This window comes from Setaria italica, chromosome III, assembly GCF_000263155.2.
Source record: "Setaria italica strain Yugu1 chromosome III, Setaria_italica_v2.0, whole genome shotgun sequence".
Lineage (NCBI taxonomy): Eukaryota > Viridiplantae > Streptophyta > Magnoliopsida > Poales > Poaceae > Setaria > Setaria italica.
The window spans coordinates 5,135,497-5,145,883 of record NC_028452.1 but is presented as its reverse complement, the minus strand read 5'-3'; the positions used below and the strand labels follow the sequence as shown (position 1 = coordinate 5,145,883).

The following is a 10,387-nucleotide window of genomic DNA, read 5'->3' as shown; positions in this document are numbered from 1 at the left end:
GCATATAAAAACTATGTATTTAGAAAAGTTAAAATAAATAGTAATTTATACTAATACGATGCATGCATGCATACCATGCACTAGCACCTGCAGCCACACACGTTCCACGGTATACCGCAGACAAACTTGTTTGTAGGCCTCTGGAAACCACACACACATACTCATCGGAGAGGGATCGAAGACGTTCGGCAGTCTCTGGATAACATAGATAAAAGGCCAGACATGTCTGCAGTGTGCAGAGTTCGGATAGCCGCTCAAATAATCCTATGCTAAACAACATACTCAATTAAGCAATTAATCATACAGCCATATTATTAATCATCTCAGAGCCGAATTAAATAAACCCAATGCCTAATTATTCAGCTATAAACAAGCTAAATATCTTGATTTTCACGATTGTGCCATCATTAGCCAAATTAAACTCAAAATCTGGCCAAATATATTACTTAATCACGCCATCATGTTTAAGCTATTGATGGCGTTGGTGTCAAATTTGGTCATCAACACAATGTAACCAACACATATGGGTGAAGCTTTTTTGCTTTGTCCTTCAAGCTAGTGCAAAAGAAAACAAACTATAGCTTTGGTTTTGTCCCATCATATAGTTTCAGACAATAATGCACCATTGGTTACTGAAAAATTTACAAATATTTATGGACAATACATATATACAGTTCAAAAAAATGGTGAGCTCTTCCATAATGCTCCCAAGTGTTCCTCAGCAGGTAAGCATGAAAGAAAAATCCAATTATCGAAACCAAATTGAAAATAGGAGATAAAAAATAAAGATGAGTTCAATCCATCACCAAAAAAATTCAGATATAAACTACGTTCCATATGATGATTGAGAAGATCTAACCAGTGAAGGGTGTGATCCCTATCCTTCCATACATACTTACATATAGCATGGATCTCAATTTAACTGATATGTGTGTGAGTTTTCCTAAATATGCATGGGGCTTTATTTACAACATTTAGTGATATGTTTTTTTTCATATAAACACGTACTACACATATTGATGCTTGTTAAATTAAACAAGTATTTTTTTAACAAAAAAGATAAGAGGTAAAAACAAAACAATAAAATTGTAGAACTCCTTACTCGATAACTTTCTTGAAATTTAAACCCTCATTTCAAAAATGCAATGCTTGAAGCGAATTGATTGGTGAAACATTTGAGTTGTTTCCAAACTTAACTGTACGCAAACTACTTTCTGAAATGGCTTGAACAAAAGCAGGGGCAGTAGGCAGTTGTCATAAAATTCAGTCACTCAGGTTCGATATATCAAACACAAATCTTGTTATTGCGATTATAACAAAGAAATAAGCAGTACACATTCCACCTTAACCCGTGACGAAATTATAGAGCACCAACAAAAACTAAGAAACGAAAGTAGCATAACATTGTCCATATAATGACCATAATATACCACAGTAAATCTGTCATAAAATGTGCAACGAAATCAAACGGCCGCCATATGTACCACAAAAGCATTATAAGAAGCATACATACAAGTAGTAAGAAAGAAACAAACAAAAAAGAACAAATGCACCAATTAACATATGTAGCACCATGTATATATCACATAAACCATATACATGGATGCAGGCAGTGTTTGTATGAGAGCGGCACACTACCATGCGATCAATGCCTGGGACGACGCCCAAGCCTGAGCTCCAAGTCCAGCTCCCTCTCCGGCGGCTCGCCCGACTGCTGCCGCTCTGACCCGCCGCCCTCCGTCGTGCGCGAACCGTGTTCCTGGCGCCCGAGGCCCAGGTGCAAGTCCTGATCACGTTTGGCCTCGCCGAACAGGGTAAGCTCCCTGGGGCTCACGCTGCTAGGGCTCCCGTCCTCCGCGTCCAGCCTAGCGGCGGCGGCCGCCGCTGCAACTCCGGAGCTCACGTAGTACATGCCGAAGCTGCTGCCGGCACCCACCGGAATCGGAGATGACGACTGTGCTGGAAGAGGATACGACGACGACGACGCCAAGTGGCGGTACTTGTTGTAGCACTCGACGTTCCGGGACACCGACGTTATGCCGGCGGGCGAGTCGCGGGCCGGCTTGGCGCGGTCGCGGCGGTGGATGTTCATGTGGCCGCCGAGCGCCTGCGCCGTGGTGAACCCGCGCTTGCAGAAGACGCACTCGTAGTACGGCCTCGGGCTGGCAGCTGCCGCCGGCGGCGGCGACACGGCCGCCTCCTCCTCTCCGGCCACCGCCTCCGACTCCGGCCCGGGCGAGGTCGTCATGGCGGCGGCCTCGTCGCCTGACGCCGCCTTGGATTCCATGTTGCTGCCGCTATCCATGGCCTACTACTTAGCTAGGACGATGGTTCAACAGTTTTATTTGGGGATTGGTAAACGAACTCTTGACGAGCTGATGACAGTGAAGTTTGCGTCCATGGGGTCTAGGTTATTATAAAAGCTGGAGACATGGCCAAAGAGGCGGGCATTGGTATTGTCAGCCGCTTCTGAATAAAAGATGGCACACGGTTTTGACAAGCTAGCTTTGGAGATCATCAGCTCTGCCGGCCTTGGTGCCTAGCAGCTGCTTCGCTATCCAGCACCGTGCCCTAGCTGTCTTTGCGTTCGCTCCAACATGCAATGAGAGGAGGTGCTTCACATAGAAGCATCCTATGATAGTATAATACTCCTTCCATTCCTGTTTATAAGGCGCACACGTATATCAAAATTCAAACTTTACAATCTTTGACCAATAATTTATCTAACACTTTTTTTATTTTTTAATGTAAACTTGACAGGGTTGGATTTGTAATCAAATGTACTCTCCAATGATTATAAATTTATATTCATAAACAATATAATATAGAAAAACAATATAATATAGAAAAAAATTAATGGTCAAAGTCTAATTTGAGAGACCGTGCCATATCATGTCATGCCTATAAATAGGAACAGATGGAGTATATATAGTGCAGGCTATCACAGTCATTGATCATAACATAACCTTAATTAACATTTGGACATTTGATCAGCAATACGTGCCACGTTAAAATATCTATATAGTTGTTATTTTGGTTGATGCCTGATAGTGAGACACACTTTTAAGGGCAAGTCTAATCATGTTGTCTTAGGCCATCTTATGCGTTATTATCGTATAATCTTCAGATGACACATGGCAATCCAACCCCTAAAAAATAGATTGTTTTTTCAGTCATCTTATAATATTTTTTTGCAGAACTCGTAGTAGTTTCACAAACCCATAAATTGTATGGACGGAGGAAATGTTGCGAATATTATTGTAGTGATGACTTGTATAATGGTACAAGAGTAATCTCCTAGTCCTAATCTATAGTTTATTGGAGTTGTTTCACGAAGCATAGAACTTTCTTGATGCATACCGTGGCCTATAAAATGTACAATAGACCCGCCCTAATTTGAGGAGTAATTAAGTATCCATGAAATTCCGCTCTATATCATATCATATCATATGTTCAAATAAATATGTGTCAAAATCAGTTTCTAGCAAATGCACTTATTTCTCTTTTGTGTCCGGGTGATCCGATCCATGCTCTTCTCTCAATGATCGACATTTAAAAAAATTATTCGCTACATGTGACATTCGTCCAATTTAAATGGCTTAGTAGTAGCTCATGAGTGTGCACATGTTTAGTACTACCTTCTAGTTATTAAAAGTAGAACCCACTTATAATCTTTTATTCTCCAACTATAGCATCTTCATGTTAACTTTTTACACAAAATGATGATGAAAGTGTAACCCTCGTAATAATAATAATAAGGACGGGACAATGTGGCATTGACGGGGTGTTACAATAAAGAAAACATCTACTCTCAACCAAGGCATAAAAGAATGCAGTTGAAAATGAAACTCTTACTATCAATATTAAATTAATTTGAATTTGATTTTCGTTCATTATAAATATGAATAAGTATCATAGAAATAATTAATTTTCGTCTTATCATATGCAAAAAATCAATAGGCAAACAATTCGTAAAATTTATTGGCAGATTCTTTGTTTACGGTTTTTAATACCACACAGCCAACATACTCTGAGAAATATCAAACAGAATACCTTACACTGCATCAATACCGCGATATCATTATAATAAAATCTTAGTCTCTGTGCTCTCCTTCTAGAAGGGGAGTTCATAACTTCATACTTAGTCCATCATGAACTTTCCTTCTTCAGGCGCACACATGGAATCGGTCCCTGTGTTATGTATGTGCACTGTTTTCAATTTGGTCAGTTCCATTTTACACTGAGCTGGCCTGGCACATATGGCTGTTTGCACAGCTGCTATGGTTCTGGTGTTGCTGTCATCCACAGACCTATCATTGACACGGCCCTCCCTAGGACGCAAGTAATAATAAATTAGCATAATAAAGTATTATACTGCGAATGTTTCCGCGGATGTAATACAGGTTTCATGCTATGTTACTGGATCATGTTCCAGCTCTGAAAGCCAGCCTGAATCCTAAAAAAAGGGCCACCCTCCCTGCAGGCAGCAGCTAGATATCGTTGTGACGTTTCTTCTTGCATCATTTTTTTTCCACACCGTATCGCGATGATCAATGCAATCCACGTACGTGGCTTTTTTCGTCGCAAGCATTTGGACTTAAAATGAATCTCTAGCTCCCAGTTGCCACTGACAATATTCTATTGTCGGGTGACTGGAAATTAAGCTGGTCTTGTCGCTCCTTCGTCTCTGAATCTCTGATGCATCGTACGTCATGCATGATACACAACCTGCGACCCAGGAAGTAACCTTATTTTCGGTCCCTGTCGCGGTGAGTGCAGAGCAGACGAGTAAGACGACGACTGGAACTCTCGTCGTGCTTCGTCGTTCGCAGGCATGCATGATGACTAGCTCAAGATCTTAGTACTAGATGCATGCATCCCCTTCCTTAGCTGACCGATCGATCACACGCTCGGTTGATTGATACAAACCCATGGAATACTTTAATCACGGACCACTGGGGTGTGTAGAAAGTAACAGGTGCAGCAATATAGTGTTGTGATTTTGTAATGAACCGTAGAGCGTCTCCAATATTGTTGCAATATATATAGTCGTCACTAGTGTTTCTAATCCACATCTAGTTAGAAATTGTTTAACCCTAGATTACTATTTAAGCTGATTAGTTTAATTTTGATTCTTATATCGGCCATCCTCGTTCAATCTCCACGTCGAAGCATTCACAAGAACACGCATAAAGATCTGGACGATGCAAGGTTCACTGACCTGTCTTCGCAAAGCTAACATGATTTTGCTCCTGCGTACCTTCCAAATCTGTGGGCCACTCATCTTTGAGCTAATGTATTCGAAATCTATCAGGCATGGAAATTAATATGTCAGTCGTGGAGCCATGCATACAGATCGACAACGAAAATGAAGCCGACTAGAACAGTGCAGAATGCGGTGGTACTTACTTTGATTTTGCCCGTGGATCCTCCCATAGCTAACAAGAAAGGATCGTCATTTGAAAATGCAATAACGCAATGAAGCATCATAACTACTGCAACCTTTATTTTGCTTCCAACACAATAAGAAACAATGTTACGAGAGAACATACAAGTTTTGGATTCAGCGAAGCAATGCATGATGGCTGGTTGCTTCATATATCCCAGAGTTTCACCTGTACATAGACAGAGATATCAGTAACTAGCAGGGTCAACTTAGCTCCATCGAACTCAACAGATCCGCACCGTTTTATCAGTTGAAGATGTTGCAAGAAACTGCAAGCCAAGAATCAAGGATCAGTATTCGAGTACCAGATGATATGTTTTTCTTGTTCAGTGCATTGGCAGATGTACATACATTTGGGGCCGAAGGGCCAAATGAGATGGACGTAACAGCCTTTTCATGTGCATGCAGAGTAAACAAGGCCAAACTAGAATTTGGACCATTCGATGAAGATATCCGCTTGTCGAAGGCCTGAACCATGCCATTCTCAAGACTAACCTGGAACACATATTAGTCCTTATTAACAATGTGCGTACCATACTAATTTAGAATCTAAATGGAAAATAGGAAATTAGAAGAGTCAAGCATCAGTGTTACAACTGTAAGGAGAAAAATACAGTTGATAATAACCATACAGGTCATTTTTATTGGAATCCAACACAATGAGAAACTATCAGAGGTTTACTATGGTACCACATGAGTTTGACCTTAAGAATTTGCAGGTGAGATGATCAATTTCATATACGGTACCCATGAATGTTTCAGGAAACTTATGCACAAACGAAAATTGAAGCATGTGTTGCAATCAAGCTCTTTAAGTAATCCCATGCAGATGTGGAGCTTATATCCAATATATGTTAAGAGAACAAAATGAGTTCTAAAAGTGCAGGGGAAACAAATCTGTCTAATGAGAAGAGTCAATATTCAGATATCAATTGTCATGTTTAATTATATGACATTGAGTTTGAAGCCAAAACGTCACTGTGCAGAAAAATCTTGTATTGCAATCTCAGTATCTCAGAAATCACCCTAGTTTGGGCATTAAACAATATGGAAAAAAAACATCCTAGCCCCAATCTCCACTGCATAACATTTAAGCTTTCAATGCAGAAACATCAGGAAATTCTGGAACTCACCACAAATGAGTGCTCATTGTCTGGATCCCAAGCCACAGTTTCCACATCGGCTTCAACAGACCATCTAACGCATTTGGGTGCACCGTTTTTCACATCTTTCTGAGAATAAGAAAATGCATAAGGTATACGTTACTTCAATAACAAGATCTGGCCCAAAAAAGCAGGGGACAGGCCTCTGGCACTGGGCCGTCCTTGTTTTCTGGCATTCAAAATTTTAAATTTTCATAAATGTAGTTAGCTTTAAACAATTTATAATCTGTTACAATTTACCAAGCTTTAATTAAAAAGTTTAATTTAATATGCAACAGCTTTCAGCAAACAGCAAAATTATCAAGGAAAGGAATCCTGGAGGAGGTATGTAACTGGCGTCGAAGTATACTTTGACTTATGGTTTACCATCTGAAATGAGGAGACAACAACGTGTAATAATTATCATGAGAGTCCTGATTTTCTACAAAGTTCAATTCCAAATGCTGAACATGTTATCATAAAGAAGGCTATTGTGTAAGCCTAATGGTCAAAGAATGTCATTCATCAATGAATAAAGTGTCAAGAAAGAATATAACAGAAAAGGCCACGGATGTCATTCATCAATTATGGTTTATCAAATGATCCACTAAGAATAATTTCAGGTGAGTGCTGGCTCCAGGAGACCACTTGAACCTGCGAAGCGAAGATACAATCAAGCAACCCACGCACTCGGTTCATGTATAGACAGAGGAAAAATACAAGTGATTGCCTCGGCATCATGATGTTCTAATGTTGTAACACATTTACCAGCACTAGCTAGAACGTTCCTGACATTTGTAGTTATAAGTTAATCATTAAAAGGCCAACAAATAAAATCGTTAGGTGGTATACTATATATTAAGAGCTGAAACGACATCACTTGGCCTAAAGTATATACTTACATATATTCCTTGTTCCAGGCAACGCCAAGTACAGAATCTTCATGGCTTCCCTGTAAGTGAAAGATGTAGTTAGCAACTACACCAGCAAGTATTGTTCCCCATTCTAGTTTACTGGAAAAACTTACAGATACAGAAAAATGTAAAACGATGGGAATCAGTACATAGGTGGATTTGTGAAACTATCACCATTCGATTTATGATATCACCATCAGGAGGAGACTCAGAAAAGATGTACCTAGCACTATAAATAATAAAATACCCATGGAATGGCACTATTGCTCTATATATACAGTAGGTTGACACTGAAAACTAGTTGAGAACCTTTTTGTGCTTCAGTTTTCCTCCGAGTACAGTATGAGGTGTAAGGGCGTCAACCTGTTATATGTAAAATAGTTAAATTTCTTCAAAATGAAATATTTCAGGATATTATGAAATAGTAATTCTGTGTTTCTAGAAATATAACTATATCCAAATCCCATATTCCAATTTCTGTAGACATGGTACCAACAGCCATGAAATTTCCTGTCACAAATTCAGACAAATCAATATGTTGAGGAACAAAAATATGGCACAGCAATGAATTAAGGTAAGACCATGATATAACCTTTCTGATCATTCTTAAGGCTACAGTCCGGCCATGCAAGACATAGTGGAGAATGAGCAAGGAAAATCTTGTAATTCGACCAACCCACACACAGATCTCCATCCATCAGTTCTTCAAGTATGAACACCTGTAATACCAGGATGTGGTCACAGCTTATGGATGCAAACAACCAAGTATCAGAACAAATAGCTTCTGGCACATCGAGGCAAAAATGGAGATATAAAACATGCGCAGCATAGAATTATCACAACACCCTCTAATTAATTTGAGAACATAACTACTGCCTAGCGTGACATCATGTTTGCAAGCTTATCAGTCCAAAGTAGCAAAGATCCATGGGACTATTAATTAATTTGTGAAAACAAGGGCATGTCTCACACATTACCGAAGAATCAGAGAGGCCCTCCTCTATCTTTGGTATATATGCTCATAGAACCAAGGGAATCCCATATTTGAAGCAAACATTCTAATAGGTAGCTTCTTACACTTACCTTAAGATAACTACTCCTAGAAGGTTCTTTATGTGCGTGTAAACCGGCAATAATCAAATCATTTGGCTTAACGGTCCCATCTTCAATCTCTTCATCCTCAGAATCGTCCTAATTATGGCACAAAATCCATTGTGTATCAACTATCATAAACTTGAAGAAAACGGGCATAAGCATGCTAGTTTTGTAAAGAAAGATTTTAAAATAAAAGCATAATCACCATGCCATCATTCTTAAGATAAGGGTCCAATATCATTACTGGGGTAGTACAAGCTTCCGTTCCCTGAAGAATGTCACCAATACACAGCAATTACATAATGCCAGTTCTCGATTATTGCACCACGTCCAGTTCATTTCAATATATATACCTTCTTCATCGTCAATCATAACATTCCATCTTAAGCTTACGCATGGCAGCAGCGATAGAATCCTCAGGTTCCTCCATGGAAAGAGCATTGGCCGCGCCCTGATCAGCCTGCAAGACACCATCCTCCTCCTGGTCTACTTCAGCGATGTCGCCCATGTCATCGTCGTCATGTAATCACTGCCTTCAGAACTGCAGATATAAACTCTCTCATCAATATGTATCAGTACAAAATACACAAACTATATATCTAGCTTCTTTTTTTTTGGATAATTCCAAGAACGAACTATCTAGCTAGGAAGCCCAGGATTTATGTTTGCCACTAGCTGATATATAGGATAGGAGGCTAGCATCCTCGATCACCTCTCATCCGAAGAGAGGACAGTCCTGAGAGCCTCGTTGATCTCCTCCTCCGTGTGAGGCTCGGTGGCGAAGCGAACGTTCTTGAACGCTCCCTTGGGGATCCAGCAGATCGCTGAAATCATCTTCACCTTCTCTGAAACGAAATAAAACACAAAGAATAACCAACCAGGGAGGGGCGTGGAGTGCGACTGCGAGGGCAGTCTACGTACGTCTTGGTAGCGAGGAGTACCTCGGGTTTGGTTGGAACGAGATCGCGAGGGAGGCATGGGCAGCTGCGAGTGCTTGACTGCTCTGCTTGTCGCTCGAGAGGCGGCGGCAGGGGAGATCGCGTGGACGCTGCCTGGCTGGCGGCGGTGCCGAGTGCCGACTGCCAGGCTGCAGCATATAATGGCCCAGTACTGGAAAAGGCCCAATTGGTTGGGGCCGAGCCGCCGTGCTTCTGGGTTCGTTTAGTCAAGTGGACCAACCAAAGCACGAGAATTAATGGGCTGTTGCGTCGTTAGGCCGATAAATGGTACTCCAGCCCAATTGCTCTGTGTCATCCATCTCTCTTCTAGTCAGCTATTTGCTCCACTGAGAACGCAAATCAATACACCCTGCCCTCAAAGATCATATACTGCCGCTAGTTTTTTTTTTAAAAAAAAGAACCGACGAGGAGGTGTTAGAAGGTAATTTCTGGTCTTCACTTGAACCAACCATCGTCGATTTCTAATGATGGCATCCATATCCATCTAAGCTCGATAGCAAGTACTTGAATCATCATGTCTCTAAAATCGGTTTATCACGCATGCATTTTTGATGTGACCCATTTTAGCGTCAAATATTCGAAAGCGAGCGTTAGACAGGCGCACGCCACACGCCAGAGAGACGAAGACGAGTAGCCGGCCTGCCTGCAACATCTGACAGCAACATACGTAGAGGAAGGAAAGCCATGGATGATGGGTGGCTGCCGATCGAAATCCCAAAGTGCTCAGGCAGTCAGGTGGCTGGCGAGACCAAACAAAATCGGGGTCTGCTGGGATTTTGCCTCCCGTCCGTCCTGTGGGCCCCCACGCGGCTCCATCATTTGTCCCCGCCG

The 10,387-nt window shown here is 41.2% G+C and overlaps 1 protein-coding gene and 1 pseudogene across 1 annotated transcript; both read right to left on the bottom strand.

Annotated features, from left to right (window-relative positions):
• Positions 1 to 1,645: 1,645 nt before the first annotated feature.
• Positions 1,646 to 2,305, bottom strand: LOC101766478 (transcriptional regulator SUPERMAN). Its single transcript, XM_004963417.1, has one exon. It carries the CDS (start codon positions 2,303 to 2,305, stop codon positions 1,646 to 1,648), a length of 660 nt encoding a protein of 219 aa, XP_004963474.1.
• Positions 2,306 to 5,235: 2,930 nt separating this feature from the next.
• On the bottom strand, positions 5,236 to 8,959 carry LOC101766072 (annotated as a pseudogene).
• Between the last annotated feature and the right edge of the window lie 1,428 nt (positions 8,960 to 10,387).